The sequence below is a fragment of the Eubalaena glacialis genome, chromosome 18 (assembly GCF_028564815.1).
Source record: "Eubalaena glacialis isolate mEubGla1 chromosome 18, mEubGla1.1.hap2.+ XY, whole genome shotgun sequence".
Taxonomy (NCBI): Eukaryota; Metazoa; Chordata; class Mammalia; order Artiodactyla; family Balaenidae; genus Eubalaena; species Eubalaena glacialis.
The window spans coordinates 64,817,235-64,837,796 of record NC_083733.1 but is presented as its reverse complement, the minus strand read 5'-3'; the positions used below and the strand labels follow the sequence as shown (position 1 = coordinate 64,837,796).

General features: G+C 43.0%; 1 protein-coding gene and 1 non-coding gene across 2 annotated transcripts; one reads left to right on the top strand and one right to left on the bottom strand.

Moving 5' to 3' along the window:
- Positions 1-1,397: 1,397 nt before the first annotated feature.
- On the bottom strand, positions 1,398-20,355 carry LOC133078655 (zinc finger protein 160-like). The gene is given in 5 exon segments (XM_061173791.1): positions 1,398-1,514; positions 1,517-3,412; positions 8,340-8,466; positions 9,016-9,102; positions 20,285-20,355. Coding segments are annotated over 4 exon segments (2,130 nt in total). The 5' UTR covers positions 9,085-9,102; positions 20,285-20,355; the 3' UTR covers positions 1,398-1,476.
- Positions 5,153-5,224, top strand: TRNAD-GUC (transfer RNA aspartic acid (anticodon GUC)). Its single transcript has one exon. It is a non-coding gene; the product is annotated as a tRNA-Asp (tRNA).
- Positions 20,356-20,562: the final 207 nt, after the last annotated feature.

Here is a 20,562-nt window from a genome sequence, read left to right as displayed (position 1 = left end):
ATTAAAGCATGAGACTTAATGATACATTCTGAATAAAACAGTAGCAAAATGTAATGGCAGCAGCTAAATATGAATCATACACATGCACATACTTTTCTGGTCCTTTTGATTACATTTTCCTTTCAAGATAACTGCTCTCTCTTCAATTTCCAAGAATAAGGCTAATTTTTCATTAATCACTGATACACAACTATTGCCAGTCAATGGAGAAAATGACCACCATTTCACCTGCATTATTTCTACCACATAATCAGTACCTAATAACCTGTAACTCTCCTCCCATGAAAAGCCCAAGTCCTTTAATGTCCAATCTGCTCTGTTCATGGTCAGTTGATAGAACATTCTTTCCTATAACCCACACTGGCCTATCTACAGAAGGGCACCCTGAACGTAATAAGCACGATGAGTCATGTCACAGTTTTACAGTATTCTCTGCCCTTCCCTAATGCTAATTCACACACTACTGAATTTGATAATTTTCTGTTCTTATTTTTCCAGGGAACATGGATGTCAATGAACCACACCTAATAAAGTCAGCCCCTTCACCTTATTGATTTCTTCCCAGAGACCATCATGAAACGACTGTAATGAAGGCATAAGTTCAACAGACTTCAACCTTCAGGTTGAAAGTCATGAATAGCAATGTACTCTTTCAAGAAAACTCAAATATTTAAATATTTTATACACTGAATGGGCCATTTCCGCATGAGTCCTTGCTCCTGTGATAAACATCATGTCGTGAGTTTTAACAGATTTTGACTTTTAATTATTCTGCACTGTACAATTATCTCAGGCTAATCTCAGAAAACTGAAGACTTAGTTATTCCTAGTATGGTTCCTTGAAGTGCGGTCTGTTGTGAGAAGTGGTGAAGAAATTTACCAACTACTTTTATAAAGATTCTCCCCAATATGAATTGTTTGGTGAATCCTAAGGACACACAGTTTCTTAAAGGTATTTCCATGTTAAGTATATCTGTATATTTTCTGTCCTGCATAAATTCTCTCATTATGCCAAAGGCATGCACATCTGAAGAAGCCTTACAACATTCATTACATTTGTAAGGTTGCTCTCCAACATAAATCCTCTGATGCTCCATAGTTTTGATCTTTGGGACTCTGCTGTTACCTAATACTTGAACTCAAGTGAAAGCCTTTGCCATGTTTATTGCATTTTAAAGGTGTCCATCCAGTATGTTCCCCAACGTTTGATATTTGGATAAAATATCCTTATCACACACACTACACTTGTATGGTTTCACTCCAGAATATAGATCCTGTTACTTAGTGAAAAGTGTGCAGTAAGTTGAAAATTTGCCACATTCATTGCATTTGTTAAGAATGGACTATTTGGTGAACCCTGAGTTTAAGGCAATACCTAAAAGCCTTGCAACACTCAGTACATCTGTAAGGTTCTGTCCAGTATGGATTATCTGATGACTGGAGAGGTGTGAGCCCCGAGTAAAAGCTTTGCCACAATCACAGCATTTGTAAGGTTTCTCTCCAGAATGAATTCTTTGGTGAATCCTGAGGTAGGACCACTGTCTAAAGGCTTTGCCACACTCAATACATCTGTATGATTTCTCTCCAGTATGAATCTTCTCATGAAGCCTAAGGTGTGAACACCTGCTAAAAGCCTTGCCACATTCATTACATTTGTAAGGTCTCTCTCCAGTATGGATCACCTGGTGTTTACTGAGGCTTGAAGGCACACTAAAGGATTTGCCACACTCATTACATTTGTAAGGTCTCTCTCCAGTATGAATTCTCTGGTGATTTACAAGGTGTGAATTTTGACTGAAGACTTTGCCACACTCATTACATTTGTATGGTTTCTCTCCAGTATGAATCCTCCGATGACTTGCTAGGTGTGAATTTTGACTGAAGAGCTTACCACATACATTGCATTTATATGGTTTCTCTCCAGTATGGATTATCTGATGTGTAGTGAGGTGTGAACCCTGAGTAAAAGCTTTGCCACACTCACTACATTTGAAAGGCTTCTCTCCAGCATGAATTCTTTGGTGAATAGTGATGTCAGACCATTGCCGAAAAGTCTTGCCACATTCAATACACCTGTATGGCTTCTCTCCAGTATGAATCCTCTCATGATGCCTAAGATGTGAACTCTTGATAAAAGCCTTGCCACATTCATTACATTTGTAAGATTTCTCTCCAGTATGAATTACCTCATGGTAAGTTAGGCTTGAACGAACACTAAAGGCTTTCCCACACTCATTACATTTGTATGGTTTTTCCCCAGTATGAATTCTCCGATGACTTGCTAGGTGTGAATTCTGACTGAAGACCTTGTCACATACATCGCATTTATATGGTTTCTCTCCTGTATGGATTACCTGATGTCTAGTGAGGTGTGAGCCCTGAGTAAAGGCTTTGCCGCACTCATTACATTTGAAAGGCTTCTCTCCAGCATGAATTCTTTGGTGAATCCTGATGTCAGACCATTGCCTAAAGGCCTTGCCACATTCAATACACCTGTATGGCTTCTCTCCAGTGTGAATTCTCTCATGAAGCCTAAGGTTTGAACGTTTGATGAAAGTCTTCCCACATTCATTACATGGGTAAGGTTTCCCTCTAGTGTGGACTACCTGATGGTTGATTAGGCTTGAATACACAATAAAGGCTTTGCCACATTCATCACACTTGTATGGTTTCTCTCCAGCATGACTTTTCTGATGGTCAGCCAGGCTTGAACTTTGGAAAAAAGTTTTACCACATTCATTACATTTGTGTGGTTTCTCTCCACTATGAATTCTTCGATGTTTTACAAGTTTGGAACTATGGAAAAAAGCCTTGTCACATTCATTACATTGGTAAGGTTTCTCTCCAGTATGGATTACCTGATGGTTCGTGAGGCTTGAGGACATACTACAGGCTCTGCCACACTCATCACATTTGTAAGGTTTTTCCCTGTGGGCTTTATGGTCTTGTGTCAGTATTGAAGGATGGATAAAATCATTCCCATACATATTAGAAGTGTTGGTTCCGACACTAGGAGTAATTCTTTGGAGAGTTGAAATTGAACTATTGTTGATGAACTTCTCAACTTGATTACATTCATAAATTTTCCTTTCAGTCTGAAATATCTGCAGTTCATCCTGAAAGCTTAATGCAAGCTTATTTTCAATAGGCTTGTTTCCTGCATCACTTCTACCATGTTGATCTTCTCTATCAGTGAGATTTTCATTACGGGTTACAGGCATTCCTTTGTAATTTCTCTCATCACCTCTCCACTGACACTCAAAGTGATGCATATTTTCTCGGATTTCCCTTAAGTAAAAATCTTTGACTTCATGGCTTTCATGTCTTCCCAAAATCACTGTCTGGAATATATCTGTTGAATTAGTGTTCTCCTTTGGTTGTAATTTCTTGATAACATGTGTGGGAGAGATATCTACAAGATACAAAATACCATAGGTTTCTTATTAATTACGATTCATGAATAAATATTTTATGTAGAAAACATAACATTATACCAAAAATAACACACTGAATGTAGTTAACAAACTTCCCAACCATGATCTTCACATTTTGAGAAACATTAAAGAAACAGGATTCTTTAATAAAGAAAGTGTGATCACATGTAATTAAAATTAATTTTAGGGTAGCCTCATTTCAAGCAATCTATGATAAAAACACTCACATTGTGCAAACTTATGTTTAGCTCTCAAAAAACGGCTAATCCCATGACCAAAACCCCAAAGCACATACCAACTGACTGTAACTGAGGAGAAATATATCAGACATATTTTCTGCATACTAATTATACCTAATCTGCATACAGTATTTACATACTTATTCTATCAATACATAAACAAATGACAAAAAATAGACAATATATTGTAATGGTAAATAATCCAAATCAAGCTTATCCAACAAAAAACGTAAATAAATGGCAGTTTAGAACTGCAAAACAAATACAGCACTGAGAAAAAGAAGAATTTAATAAAACAATGTTTAAAAAATGAAATATTTTTCTAAATACCTGTTATAAAAGTATCAGTACCCATGAAGAATAGGCATTTTATAACATTAACAAGTACATGTCAATTATATTGCATAATACATTCTGAAAGACCATCAATTGTAAATCACAATAAAAATTAATAAAAAGGGACTTCCCTGGTGGTCCAGTGGTAAAGAAACCGCCTTCCAATGCAGGGGACGCAGGTTCGATCCCTGGTCAGGGAACTGAGATCTCACATGCCACGGGGCAACTAAGCCCACGTGCCACAACTACTGAGCTCACGCGCCTCAACTAGAGCCCACATGCCGCAAACTACAGAACCCACGTGCTCTGGAGCCCACTCCACAGCTAGAGAAGAGAAAAACCTGCATGCCACAACTAGAGAGAAGCCCACACGCCACAACAAACACCGCAACAAAGATCCCATGTGCCGCAACAAAGACCCGATGCAGCCAAATAAATAAATAAATATTTTTTAAAAAAATTAATAAATGCACTATTCTAGTAACCCATGATAAAACGAGCAGTAATAAGTAACCATGTTATAGAATATCATATTCTATGGAACTCTAAACACTCCCCCTTAAGAATAAAGAAAAGACTTACTCCAGAAAGAACACACAATATGAAAACTGTAAAATGTGTTGAGATAACTGACTTCTAAAATATCAGGTCAGGAAAATATATGGCATTATAAAGAATAAGAACTGAAGAAAGAAGTCAGAAGTCACATGATTTCATGACTGCCGTTATATAACAGCCAAGCAGAGCAATTCCCTCTCTATGCAATGCCCTTTAATTCTCCCGTTCATTGTCCCCAAAATATATGTAATATGAAGTGTGTGCTTTAAAAATCTATGATCTAAGGTCAGAGACAACATTGTTGAGAACAAGTTGCAAAATAAAGAATTACAAAATATAATGCAGACAAAAGGATATCGCATACCAAACATGAGAGAAAGTTGATATATCTAAATAAATAACAGTAACTTATGAGTCTTTCCATAAATGTGCAATATTATAAGCCAACTGACAGTACTTATTTGTTTTAAAAGCCTGAGGTAAACTACCATTATTTTTCAAATAAGGGCGGTAGACTTAGAGGGTTTATGTACATAACCCCCATTTACACAGAAAGTAAGAGAAACAGGAGTGTGATGGTGGAGTTCCCTGGTGGTCTAGTGGTTAGGATTCAGCACTGTCACTGCTGTGGCCCAGGTTCAATCCCTGGTCAGGGAACTGAGATCCCGCATGCTGCCCGGTGTGGCCAAAATAAATAAATAAAAATAAAAATAAATTTAAAAAAATAAATTAAAAAGACTATCTTTTCAAGATACATGCACCCCTATTATAAATAGTAGCACTATTTACAATAGCCAAGACATGAAAACAACCTAAATGTCCATCGACAGATGAATGGATAAAGATGTGGTACATATATACAATTGAATACTATAAAAAGCCATAAGAAAGAATGAAATAATGCCATTTGCAGCAACATGAATGGACCTAGAGATTCTCATACTAAGCAAAGTAAGTCAGAAAGAGAAAGACAAATACCATATGGTATCACTTATATGTGGAATCTAAAATACAGCACAAATGAACATATCTATGAAACAGAAACAGACTCACAGACATAGAGAACAGACTTGTGGTTGCCAAGGGTGGGTGGGTGGGTGGGAGGGGACAAATTGGGAGTTTGGGATTAGCAAATGGAAACTACTATATTTATATAGGATGGATAAACAACAAGATCCTACTGTATAGCACAGGGAACTATATTCAATATCTTATAATAAACTATATGGAAAAGAATATGAAAAAGAATAGATATGTAGGAACTTCCCTGGCAGTCCAGTGGTTGACTTCGCCTTCCAATGCAGGGGGTGCGGGTTCGATCCCTGGTCAGGGAACTAAGATCCCACATACCTCGTGGCCAAAAAACCAAAACATAAAACAGAAGCAATATTGTAACAAATTCAATGAAGACTTTAAAAATGGTCCACAACAACAACAAAAAAGAATAGATATGTATAACTGAATCACTTTGCTGTACAGCAGAAATTAACACGACTTTGTAAATCAACTATACTTCAGTAAAATTTTTTTAAAAAGACTATCTTTTCAAAATATTCTGGACGAAGTGTAGGATTTAGGGAGACTGCTGATGAGCCACATCCCCACCACTAAAGAAGGAAACAGTGTAAAATATATAAAAGAATATTCATTCCCCAATTCAACCCTCCCACACATTGCAAATATAAAACAAAGAACACTAGGAGTATCATCGTTCAGCTTCATAAGCTCAGTCATTAAGATGCTTCAAAATAATATGTGTTGAGGAAGGATGAACAATGGCACTTACAGGGGACGAAAAATGTGGTATGGACAATAGTTTAGTCAACAGCCTCAGAAATACGAGGATATGAACTTGGACAATGTTGTTCCCAGGAGAAATTCCTGTATTATTTAGTGTGGCTCAGATGGCATGATCACCAGTATATGTGGATTAATGCTGTCATGGTGCCCTCGAGAGATGCTCCACTGACAGTCCTCAAAGACCAGAAAACTGGAAACACTTATCAGTCAGGCTCTCGTGTACCTTCTATCTCAGTATCCTGGGACATGCTGACCACTCTACTGAGTGGCTTCAAGTGGTGCTTCTTATGTAGCAGGATAACATTGCAACATACTATTCAAAGTGTTCTCCATCAAGAGTTTTCTGTCACCAAATAAACCCACCCCATAGGAGAGTCCCAAGAGTCTGTCTATCCCCCAAAAGTGGATCATCACAGCAAAAAAACAGACGATGAAATCTCAGATCCCAGGAATGTGTATTTCAAAAGCAAGTTTCAGAGGCAAAATCATGCAAATTTAACACAGTATGAAATCAGGGAAGAGTCTACATTCCCAGATCGGATAGAGCAGTGGAAGCATGAGAAGAATATAAGATACGGGGGTCAGATAATGTAGGATCTTGACATAGGACTGTGTGTTCTACCCACAGATACAAGCTAAGAGCCCGAAAGACTGACATATAATCCCCATGTAGGATTTGGGATCAAAAAGAGGACCACTCTGCCCACTGTCTTTACAGTTTTCTTAAGTAACAATCACAGATGATCCAACGCACCTCCCACTACACACCCCCAAGCTGTGTGGCAAAAACGGAACAAAAGGAAGGTCTGAGGGATCTAAACAGGCAGACGGGGCTTGAGACAGCTCCATGCAGGTTCTGGGGTGACAGATGGAATCAAAGAGCAGCCAGTGTTTTCTCATCTCCTGATTAGGTCTCCCAAGTACAGCAAATGGAGATGGAACCAGGATAGGTCCACGTGTTACCACTACAGAGGTGTCAGCTCTTACCTATATGGGCTAAGAACTGAGCAACCAATGAAATCAAGTTCAGAAGGCGAGACAAACCTCTTTAAAACATCCCGTCCCATGCTCCTCAAAGTCAAGGACCAAAGAGTTCACAGGGGCCAGATGGCAGAGTGCAGATCATGACAAAAACTTTGCCTTTGTCTCTGTAGGAGCTGCAGCCCCACTGGAGGGTGAAAGAATACATTTTACATGTTGACAGACAGAGTGATAAGTTGGGGAGAAGAAAAATTTCCTCTGAGAACTCAAATAATAAAAAAAACTTCTGTAGTCCCATAGAACTCTCCCACTTGGGGAGAGTTTCCCCCAAACTGTTAATGGTGTGGCCTCCTCTCTGTCCATCTCAGATCTGACCTGGGTCCACACTTTTGATACTTTCCCACCCCTTTGGTTTTTTCTCGCTATTTTCACTTCCCTCTCCCGAGTCCGGCACTCTTTCCCTTACACTAAAATGGAGATAATAATAATCAGGTCAGAAACAGTAATTACTGCTGATTGCAAGAAAGGAACATCATGTGCTGTGTCGTTTCCAGAATCCCAGCTCGTTGTTCAGCTGATGTGCGAGGACATTACAGATGGGTCTAGGAAAATATTTCACAAGTTCATCCACTGCTTGCCCCCTCCTGAATGCATAAGGAACAGTGTAATACACAGACATCTAGCTCTCTTTCAAGGACTACTGAATCAAAAACACAGGGCTAGCAAAGAGGGAAGTGGATATTCTAAGTTCGTTATAAGGCTTTATGCATATTTAAGCTCTGGAACCACCCTTGATGTATCATAACATGGGCAGATCACATGAAGAAAGGGCAAGTTCAAAGTCCTCACGCCACATTATGAAACTTTTCATGTCTGAGTCAACAGGGCTTTGATCTCAGTCAAGCAAGGCAGGGGCTTCCAAGAGGCACATGAGGGAAAATGCAAAGATACCCAAGGACAGATCCCAATTTCAGAGGGAAGTTATCCTCACCCAGGGAGAGCAGGTTCCTGTAGGTCTCCACCATCACGTCCCTGTACAAGGCCCTCTGAGCAGGGTCCAAGCATTCCCACTCCTCCTGAGAGAATTTGATGGCCACATCCTCGAAGGCCAAACGTTCCTGAAATGAAAACACATTTTCACCATGGGGCCATGAGGAGAGTTCTTATCTTCATACAAAATGAGAAGAGGAGAGAGGGGTAAGGATCAATTCAGTTGAAGTATGTATTCTGAGATTCATGTAGAGGTATTTGGGGCAAATTATGCCTCTCTAATTTCTTATGCTTTTCCATAGGAGATTATGATAACCTCCACATCAATGTGGATTTCTCATTTTTCTGTATGATACATGAAATACACAAATAAAAATTCAACACTGGGTCGTCTATACAGAAGTGTTAAAGAAAGGTCGTAATCTAAAAACTGTGATGACGATAACAGCAATGACTACAAGTTTTTGAACACTTCCTATACGTTACATATTACTCTAAATGCTTTACCTGAATTAACTTGTTATCAATGTAATAGCTCATTAGAGAAAGATCTGTTTCCATTTTACAGAGTAGAAAACTGTGTCACAGATGGAATCTAAGGCTACTTGAGATTCAGAGATTAGCAAATGCAAAGAAGGAAGAAGAAACAGAATAATCAACGAAGAACATCACTTTACCTGAGAAAGAGCCATTCCTGACTCCTTTTCTTTCCTCTTCCTCCTCTTCAGGGCTTCCTCCTCAGACATGAGTCTTTAGAGGTCGATCTTGAAAGTGGAAAACAGGCTGTTTAATGCTGAGAATCAACACACCCCCTTCCTGAGTCACCACCACGCACACAGGGAAGACCTCAGCATGTGGAACAGACAGTCCCCTGCTGCCCACTGTCCCAGGAGGGGCTCAGGACAGTAAACTCCCACACAGAGACCAACACAGGAGTTTTCCCACCCTTTCCTTCAGATCAGGCTCCCCTCCTGGTGAGGCCCTCACGTGCACAGCAGCAGTGGGCACCTCAGCTGGACCCGACGATCCCCTTCAGGTCACAGACCAGCCCTGATCCATCCCCACGCAGAGCAGAGCCCCCTCAGCCTCAGCCCAGATCTCAGCCCTCAGGAATGGGGGCACTCAGAGTCACGATGCTCAATGCTGGATACACCAAGGCACCTTAAGTATCATTGAGGCTGGGCCCCGCACAGACTTTCTGAAGGGGAATCTGGTCAGGTAACAAAGGTATTTGCAAAATGCCTCATCGATGTCATGTGCAGCCTGGACGAGCACCCCTCAGAGGGGGCAAGCCTGGCACACCTTGCACCTTCTTCTTTTCCAGCTTTATCGAGGTGTAACTGACAAATAAATATTGTGTATATTTAAGACGTACAATGTGATAGCTGACACATGCATATACTGTGAAATAATTACCCAAATCAACTTCTGCCTCTTCCCCCAAATAGCTGGAATAATCTTCCTACTTGTTAGTGCATGATATTACCCCAGACCATAAAAACTCATCACCCCCACGGCCTGGAGCCACTTTCACCTTCTGAGACAACCACATCCTGCCTATGGAATGTCCATCTCTCTCTTTTTCTTTTAATGTTATTTTTATAAATTTTAAAGAATTTTATTTCTTTTATTGTACCTATTTTCTGTATTTTTTTTTGGCTGCGTTGGGTCTAAGTTGCAGCACGTGGGATCTTCATTGAGGCAGGCTGTCTCTTCGTTGCGGTGCCCGGGCTCTGCAGTTGAGGCGCGTGAGCTCTGCAGTTGCAGCGCGTGGGCTTAGTTGCTCCACGGCATGTGGGATCTTCCCGGACCAGGACTTCAACCCATGTCCCCTGCATTGGCAGGCGGATTCTTAACCACTGCACCACCAGGGAAGCCCGAGAACGTTTTATTTTAAAGATGAAAGAACAGAGTGTATAAAAACTTGTGGGAGGCTGGGTGTATACCCTGAGAAAACCATAATTCAAAAAGAGTCATGTACCAAAATGTTCATTGCAGCTCTATATACAATAGCCAGGACATGGAAGCAACCTAAGTGTCCATCATCGGATGAATGGATAAAGAAGATGTGGCACATATATACAATGGAATATTACTCAGCCATAAAAAGAAATGAAATTGAGTTATTTGTAGTGAGGTGGATGGAGTCAGAGTCTGTCATACAGAGTGAAGTAAGTCAGAAAGAGAAAAACAAATACAGTATGCTAACACATATATATGGAATCTAAGGAAAAAAAAAAAAAAGGTCATGAAGAACCTAGTGGTAAGACAGGAATAAAGACACAGACCTACTAGAGAATGGACTTGAGGATATGGGGAGGGGGAAGGGTAAGCTGTGACAAAGTGAGAGAGTGGCATGGACATATATACACTACCAAACGTAAAATAGATAGCTAGGGGGAAGCAATCGCATAGCACAGGGAGATCAGCTCGGTGCTTTGTGACCACCTAGAGGGGTGGGCTAGGGAGGGTGGGAGGGAGATGCAAGAGGAAAGAGATATGGGAACATATGTATATGTATAACTGATTCACTTTGTTATAAAGCAGAAACTAACACACCATTGTAAAGCAATTATACTCCAATAAAGATGTTAAAAAAAAAAAGTTGTGGGAGGGACTTCCCTGGCGGTCCAGTGGCTAAGACTTCACCTTCCAATGCAGGGGGTGTGGGTTTGATCCTTGGTGAGCTAAGATCCCACCCGTCTTGCAGCCAAAAAACATAAAACAGAAGCCAAACCAAATATTGTACCAAATTCAATAATGACTTTGAAAGTGGTCCACATCAAAAAAAATCTTAAAAAAAAAAAGTTGTGGGGAAAAAAAAAAAAAGTTGTGGGGTGCGTGTGTGTGTGTGCATCTTTGTAAGTGTTTAAGACAGACAATGCCACCATGTTTGTATACTGATCAAAGTAACTTCCAAGAAGTAAAAACACATGATGCGGGACTTCCTTGGTGGCGCAGTGGTTAAGAATCCGCCTGCCAATGCAGGGGACACGGGTTCGAGCTCTAGTCTGGGAAGATCCCACATGCCGCGGAGCAACTAAGCCCATGCGCCACAACTACTGAGCCTGCGCTCTAGAGCCCGCAAGCCACAACTACTGAGCCCACGTGCCACAACTACTGAACCTATGCGCCTAAAGCCTGAGCTCTGCGACAAGAGAAGCCACCACAATGAGAAGCCCATGCACCGCAACCAAGAGTAGCCCCCGCTCGTTACAACTAGAGAAAGCCCGCGCGCAGCAACGAAGACCCAACGCAGCCTAAATAAACTTATTTATTTGTTTGTTTGTTTACTTATTTATTTTTAAAAAACCCACATGATGCCACACCGTCCTGACCCTGAGAGTGGGGCTGGGAACTGGGGTACAATTTCAGGATCAGCCACAGCCAGGAGCAGGGACAGACTTCACAGTCGATACTGAGGAGAGAACACAGGCCCTGAGGCAGATGGGTGAGCCAGTTAGAGGAGATCTCTTCCCTTCTCTCCAGGAGCTCCATGAAGAAGAAACAGGGTCTTTGAGAGGAAAGATGGGAGAGGATGAACTGGACTGATGAGGGCCTGTAAAGGAAAGGTATGGAGCAGACACAGGGAATGTGAGGGAACAGAGCCGGGAACCTGAAGTGAGACCAGTCAGTCTGGGGGTGTGCTTTTCTCCAGCGGTGATGAGCCACATGGGGACAGCACAGAGGAGGCACAGCTGGATGTGATGGGGATGCCAGGGAGGGCAAGGAAGTAGAGGGTCACAGGAGAATGAGTGCACACACGTCCTTTGCTTTGGGGCATCTGACTTGCACGGCGGCAAGTAAGTGACAGGGTGTGCTTGGCTCCATCGTTTTTTGTTTGTTTGTTTGGCTGCACCATGTGGCATGCGGGATGTTAGGTACCCGACGAGGGATTGAACCTGTGCCCCCAGCAGTGGAAGCTCGGAGTCTTAACCACTGGACCACCAGGGAATTAATTCACTGTCTCCATCATTTAAAAATAACCCGCATGAACTTTGGAATATTACTCAGCCATAAAAAAAGAATAAAATAATGCCATTTGCAGCAACGTGGATGGACCTAGAGATTCTCATACTGAGTGAAGCCAGACAGAGAAAGACAAATACCATATGATATCCCTTATATGTGGAATCCAAAAAAAGGCTACAAATGAACTTATCTACACAACCAAAATAGAGCTACAAATGTAGAAAATAAACTTATGGTTACTGGAGGGTAAGGCGGGGGGGAGGGATAAATTGGAAGATTGGAATTGACACAGACACATTACTATATATAAAATAGATAACTAATAAGGACGTACTGTAGAGCACAGGGAACTCTACTCAGTACTCTGTAATGGCCTATACGGGAAAGGAATCTAAAAAAGAGTGGATATCTGTATATGTGTAACAGATTCACTTTGCTGTACACCTGAAACTAACATGACATTGTAAATCAATTATACCCCAATAAAAATTTTAAAAAACCAACCCGCATGAGGTAGAGGAGTATATTTCATTGGTGTACCATTTTTTATCCCCAGTGTAGACCAAGACAAAAAGCCTGGAATATGATATACACTCTACATGTAGTGAATAAATGAATGAGAAGAACACAAAATCACACTAGTACCCGCTCTGCCATAGTCTTCACTTTGTGGGACAGATGTGTGCAGGGGTCATTTGCCCTGGAAAGAGTGAGGAAGGAGCTGACCAGGAACAGCAGAGGCGGGTAGAGCCAAGGGTCCTCCATGCAGACAATGCTCCTTGCCCTCAAAAGGTGCAAAGGACAAGCGTGGTTCAACTAGAAGCACAGTCAGCTCATCCAAGGGGTAGCCGCCTGCGGCTGACCGGACCGATTTGGGCAATAGAAAGGCTAGAACTGGGAATTCCCTGGCGGTCCAGTGGTTAGGACTCAATGCTTTCACTGCCGTGGGCCTGGGTTCAATCCCTGGTTGGGGAATGAAGATCCCACAAGCCGCACAGTATGGCCAGATAAATAAATAAATAAAATAAAACAAAATCAATAGAAAAAGCAGAAGCCTCTTGGCTGCCTAGACCCTAATATGGAGAAGAGTTCTTGGAATCTAAGGTTTCTCACTCTGCAATGACATTAGCTTAAAAAAATCACAGCCTGAAACCCTGACTTGATTGGGTTGGTTGGATTGTGCAAAGCAACAGCAGAGGCAGAGCAGGAAGCTGGTGTCTGACAGAACAGCAGAGGGGAAGCTGGAAGACCTGCGGGAGGAAACGCAGACAAGGGACAGACAAACCACTTCTCTTCCTCAAGTCACCTACTTGGGAAACCACCATCACTGCCATTCCAGAGAAGACAGTGAAGGCATGTGTATGTAGGGTGAGTGTGTGCTGGGTAGGAAGACAAGATCCTTTCTCTAAATGTGGCCCCATTAGCTCACCCCCTTCTGTTCTGCTAACTGCTGAGCACTGGGTCACCGGGTGAGTATGAACAGAGCTTTTCCCTCTTCTAGTTCCTGAGCTTTCCTGCTATTACTAGGGCTCTAAATCCCCAAACACCGCTCCCCTTCCTGTCTCCAAATTCCCTTCCCAGAACGTAGTGGCCCTCCTCCTTGGAGAAATATACTTGTTCCACAGTTAGTTTAAAACACCTTGCCCCTCCCCTCCCCAGCTTCCTTTTGACTGTAGAGAGTGTGTGTGTGTGTGTGAGAGTGTGTGTGTGTGTGTGTGTGTGTGTGTGTGTGTTCTGGGACAGGCAGGGAGAGATAGTAGACTAACCACCACTGGCCTGGCAGTAAGACAGCAGCTGCATCTTTCCAAGGATGAGCCACTGTACTGCAGGTCTCTGTGTTGTTGATTACCCTTGATTGTCTGAACAATCTTTCCACAAGTTAAGGACACCTCTAGCCCTTCTCAAGTTGTATCCACCCCCGGTAGGCCCTCCCTAATGAAAACTTTCTGCCGTATGAGTCTTAAGACCCATCGTTTCCCTCCATGACTCAAATCGACAGACTTCCAAGGGGTCTGACACACTCCCCAGAGACTGCGTAACGATCCCCTTCTGCTATGCAATCCCACAAAACATTCCAAGCCCCGATGACTCAGGCATTCACGATGGACTGACACTCATGAAGACGTCCAAAAACCACTAGACTTGACACCATATTTTCATTCACAAAATCTACTAATAAAAGAGAGATTTATCCAAAACTGCAATAAGGTACCACCTCACACCAGTCAGAATAGCCATCATTAAAAAGTCTACACGGCTTCCCTGGTGGCGCAGTGGTTAAGAATCCGCCTGCCAATGCAGAGGACACGGGTTCGAGCCCTGCAGGTCTGGGAAGATCCCACATGCCGCGGAGCAACTAAGCCTGTGAGCCACAATTACTGAGCCCGTGCGCCTAGAGCCCGTGCTCTGCAACAAGAGAAGCCACCACAACGAGAAGCCCGCGCACTGCAACAAAGACCCAACACAACCAAAAATAAATAAATAAATTTATAAATAGGCATATCATTTAAAAAAAAAAGTCTACAAATAACAAACGCTGGAGAGGGTGTGGAGAAAAGGGAAACTTCCTACACTGTTGGTGGGAATGTAAGTCGGTGCAGCCACTGTGGAAAACAGTATGAAGGTGCCTCAGAAAACTAAAAATAGAATTACCATATGATCCAGCAATCCCATTCCTGGGCACATATCCACACAAAATTCTAATTCAAAAAAAAAAAAAACAACATGCACCCCTACGTTCATTGCAGCACTATTCACAATAGCCAAGACATGGAAACAACCTAAATGTTCACTGACAGATGAATGGATAAAGAAGATGTGGTACATATACACTATAGAATACAACTCAGCCATAAAAAAGAACTAATGCCATTTGCAGCAACATGGATGCAACTAGAGATTATCATACTAAGTTAAATAAGTCAGAAAGAGAAAGACAAATACCATATGATATCACTTATATGTGGAATCTAAACTATGACACAAATGAACCTATCTATGAAACAGAAAGAGAATCACGGACATAGAAAACAGACTGGTGGTTGCCAAGGCGGAGGGGATTGGGGGAGGGATGGAGTGGGAGGTTGGGGTTAGCAGATGTAAGCCTTTATATATAGAATGGACAAACAACAAGGTCCTACTGTATAGCACAGGGAACTATACTCAATATCTTATGACAAACCATAATGGAGAAGAATATTTTTTTTTAAATGTATATAAAAGAGAGATTTGGGACTTCCCTGGTGGCGCAGTGGTTAGGAATCTGCCTGCCCATGCAGGGGACACGGGTTTGATCCCTGGTCCAGGAAGATCCCACGTGCCACGGAGCAACTAAGCCCATGCGCCACAACTGCTGAGCCCGCGTGCCACAGCTACTGAAGCCAGCACTCCTAGAGCCCGTGCTCTGCAACAACAGAAGCCATCGCAATGAGAAGCCCGCGCACCACAACAAAGAGTAGCCCCCACTCGCCGCAACTAGAGATAGCCTGCACGCAGCAACGAAGACCCAACACAGCCAAAAAATAAATAAATAAAAATTAATTAATTAATTAATTATTTTAAAAAAGAGAGATTTGTCCAATGATGCACATGCCCCAATGAGACCTCAACATCTTCCCAGGAAACACTCCAAATTCTCTTTTGCATCTTTCAAAATGCATCTGAAACTTTCTTTGTTGCAACCCAAAATACCCCAATATACCAAAGGTAAGACAAAAAATGATTTCTGAGGTGTTCCCTGTAACTACTCTATGGGTTGCACGATGATTTCTGCCCTCCCAAAAGATCCCACAAAACTCACTGGGTGGAGTGGATGCTATGGGGCACCTCCTGGATCCACCCCCCCAGGACCAAGGCACCCATCCTCCTGCACCCAGAGCTCCCTGTGGGTTCTGCTCAGGCCTTGGTTCTAACATCACTACAGGATAACATTCCTGCTCCTAATTCCACTTCCTTATTCCTCTTCAGGTGTGATCGTGGGTTTCCAAATTAAACCCACGCATGAAAATCTCAATCTCAGCATCTGTGTCCCAGAGAACCTGAAAAAAAGACATTATGGCACCCAAACCCAATCCATGCAGCCCCACATCTACCCATGAATCCACTTCCAGGTGCTTCAGCCAGAACTGAGACATCCCTTTTCAACAGTTCCACACACCCCTTGAACCCAAAACCACGCATGGGACAGGTGCACACACCATTCACTGGGTTCATCTAGAGGCCCACACTCGCTGCCATATCACTCCTGCAGACACTTAAAGGCTTCCCTCCACTTTTTCCCATTTTTTGACATCTCCTCCACGCATGCATGAACAAACAGGGCTAAAAGGCACAGGGACCTATGAGCACAGGCGTCGCAATAGGCGTGGACAGAGCTGCAAACGGAAGGACAGTGGGCGTTCACTATGGAGATCAGGAAGCTGGCCCTCCTGGGAAAACTTGCCAGCAACTGGGGACATCATGGAATCTAGTTTTAAAGACATTGGAGGATTGGCTGGATTGTGTTTGATAAGGAAGTCACAGAGAGAGAGGAGAGAGAGAGAAAGAGAAACAGAGAGATGGCCCAGATCTCATTGTCTCCTGTCCTCCCCACTCACAGCAAACTGCAAGGTACCCTAGCTTTTTAAGGGGGGGGCCTCCTTCATGCCCACCCCACAGGCTCCTAAGCGTCTCCCCATCCTTACCAAAGTGTAATCAGTATCCCTGACGCTGACCAGAGGAACTGCTGGAAGGCAAGGCTCCTGTGCAAGGGGGCAGCTGGCCCCTCGATGTGCAGAATCTGGAAGACCTGGGGGCTACAGTGGAGCAGTGACACAGCAGAACACAGCAGTGACACTTCAGTTCAGTTAGAGTTGAGATTTCCAGAACAAATACGGGAGCTAACCTCACCATGTGTCCCAGCCCCTTGGCTTTCCCTGAGGAGTACTCTGCCCAACCCAGTCCCCAGCATCTAAACACCCCCAGAGTAAAGTGCTGCAGGTGTCCTGGGAAGAAGATGGAGACAATGCACCCCCCAATGGAGGGGAAAAAGACCCAAAATAATCAAGGGAGAAGAGCATTTCTTATAGAGGAGCTTGATGTGGAAGCAGTAAAACCTGGGTAATGAGACAGAGAACGACGGGTGGAGGGAAATCTAGATGATTGGCTGGAGAAGATGCGGAGATATCTCTGGCTGAGACCTGAAGGAGGAGAAAGGGCCAGAGCAGAGACGATTTAGGGACAAAGGGTGAAGCAGGAAGTAAGATCTGAGATAGAAAAGGTGTTGGTGTTTGGGAACAGAGAAAAGCTGAATGTGACCGGGGCAGAGTGAACCACGAGGATGAGGCTGGAGACAACGGCAGGGCCCTGAGGACGACACAGAGCTGTGTAGCCACCGTGAGGAGTCGGGATTTTGTCCTGAAGACGTATGGAAGCCAGTGGAGGTCTGAGTGCCAGAAGTGACAAACCCTCCCTTCCCATTTATCCTTATTCACGGAAGACACCTGATGATGGTCTCCGACTCGGAGCCTATGTTCCTGCCTCCATCCTACTGTTTTTCTTTTAGTTTTTCATTTTGGGAGGCCTGGGACCCACTTAATATTCTAATTACAAGCGGACACTCCCTCCAAGAAGAACTGCCACACACAGACACACGCCCAATCTGGCCAATCATTTCAGGGGTCAGCGTTGCGCAGCCTCAGAGTTTCTGGTCTAGTCTCTCATCTCCATGTTACAAGCGGGCTCCCTGAGGCCCAGACGGGAGACATTTCTGAGAAGGTCTGAGTTGAGTGAACAGAAGCAGGTGGAACTGAATTCTGAAAAGGTCGCTTGAAGGGCCAGTGGGCAGAGTCTGTCCTTATCAACGTTCCCACTTAAAATACCGGGACCATCTTTCATGTGCCTGAGCAAAGGAAATGTCTCTTTAAAGAAGTTTCAAAGGAAACTTCTCTTTGAAGGTCTGATCACACTGATACTGAGCATTTAATTCTTCTCGTCCAGAAAATCACAGCAAAACAGTTTAAAAATACATAATTGCAAAAACATAGCTACTGGTGAGGAAAACACTGAAAAAGGGTCAGCTGTGAAAGAAGCTCTGAGCAAATTTTTTTTTTTAATTGCATGTTTATTGAAGCTTTTCCGTTTTGTTTTGTTGAGCACATTTCTTTATCGCAAATAGATAGGCTCTGTTGGTAAAAGGTTCCAAGTCAATCCAGCCCATCCTTCAACGATTCCAGAGAGTGGACTCGAATGACTTGAGGGGAGTATCTGCTGAGTAGCTCATGGCTATTTTAATAGATCACATAAAAGCAGAGAAAACTGAATATCGACTAACTAGGTTAAATTAGGCTTCAACTATTAAGATAAAAGATCACTGGACTTCCCTGGTGGCGCAGTGGTTGAGAGTCTGCATGCCAATGCAGGGGACACGGGTTCGAGCCCTGGTCTGGGAAGATCCCACATGCCGCGGAGCAGCTGGGCCCGTGAGCCACAATTACTGAGCCTGCGCGTCTGGAGCCTGTGCTCCCCAACAAGAGAGGCCACGATAGTGAGAGGCCCGCGCACCGCGATGAAGAGTGGCCCCCGCTTGCCGCAACTAGAGAAAGCCCTTGCACAGAAACGAAGACCCAACACAACCATAAATAAATAAATAAATAAAACTTATTTAAAAAAAAAAAAAAGATCACTGACATCTTTACTCAGTACTCATTGAAATAGTCTAAAATTCTTTACTAGTTACCAAAGAATATTTCTAATATATAAGATAAAGAGGAGAAAGCACACAGGCTTTCTCTAAACCAGAAACAAATTTAAAAGGGAAACAATTAGTAATTTTTTTTTTTTTAAATCTACACAATTCTGGGGTCAAAGTCAAAAAATATTAAGCATATATATTTAGAAAATGACATGAATTGATTATAGGATGCCCACCAAAGCAATTTCATAAGTTATTATTTATAGGAAAGTAGACATTGAATGAACTAAGATTATGCTCAAGCTACAAAAAGAACAATGAAAAAAGAAGTAAATCCCCATTACAAAAAAAAAGGAGGAATTTTAATGTCCCTTTAAATAGGCATCATGAAGTAACAATTTTTTCTTGCTCCAAACACACACACACACACACACACACTCCCTATCCCACGCCAGGAAAAGGGAAGGGGGTGACCCACAACTGACTGAGTCAAGTCACCGGCCCCTGGTTGAAGGATTGCAAATGGAAGTTTTCTTCTGATAAAAATAAATATAAAATGCACAAGCCTTATAGAGTGGAATTTTGCAATTCTCCTCATCTATATAAATTAAACAGCTTTTAAATTTATTAGACTATAAAGCCACGATTCAATATATCACAACTGAATCATTCATATCCAATCAATTCATATCCAACCAACTCATCTGGGTCCAGGTCACTCCTATTTCGTCACTACTGTGGGTTTCCCTCTCATTCTATTTATCTACCTATTCTTTTTTTTCCTCTCTCCCTCTCTCTCTGTCCTTTTGTTCCCCTCTACCCTCCTCCTGTTTCTGCCCTACTTCTTCTCTCACACGTGTCCTGTCCCACTCTGCAACTCACTACCTCTCTGTAGCTCTTTCTTCCCAACCTGACTGTCCTTAATCTCCGTGTATTTCTGCCTCTTTCTCTCCCATCCTAGCTTCCTCTGTGCTCTCCTTCCCTTCTACCCCTGTTACGTTCCCCTAGTCCACACTCTCTGGCATCCCCAGGGGCTGATTTCCTCCCTGCTCTCCAGGTCTTCCCTCTTCTCTTTCTGTCCCAACACCACCACGCCTCCAACTCTTTCATCCTCTCGTTTACACTATCTGAAGTGCTTCACCATTGTTGCCCAGCTGCTACCTCTGATCGAGGGCCCCTCTCCTATTTTGCTCACCTTCATCTCCCTGGAGATCTCGCTTTTCTCTAAACTGCTCTCTTTTACCCACCTGCTACCTTCAAGGCTTACTCTCCTTAATGCTGCTGTCTCTTCGCAAGTTCCTTACCAATCCTCTACGTTGCCATCGGTTCTCCCTCCTTCTTTTCTCCTCAATTTTCTATTTCTCTGAGTCGCTCTCTGTCTCTGCTTCTCCTGATCCCTCTGGCCCACGTGTTTGCAGCGATGGCGACTGAATAAGATGTCCCCCACCAGCAAGAGCACATTTTCAGTGGGATGTAATTTGAGACGGAAGAACCATGGGTGTCACATGGCTGGCCCAGGTCACCTCCCCCAACACGGGTCAGCGGAAGGGTCACTACGAAGGGGAAGCCTGCGGAGCAGGAC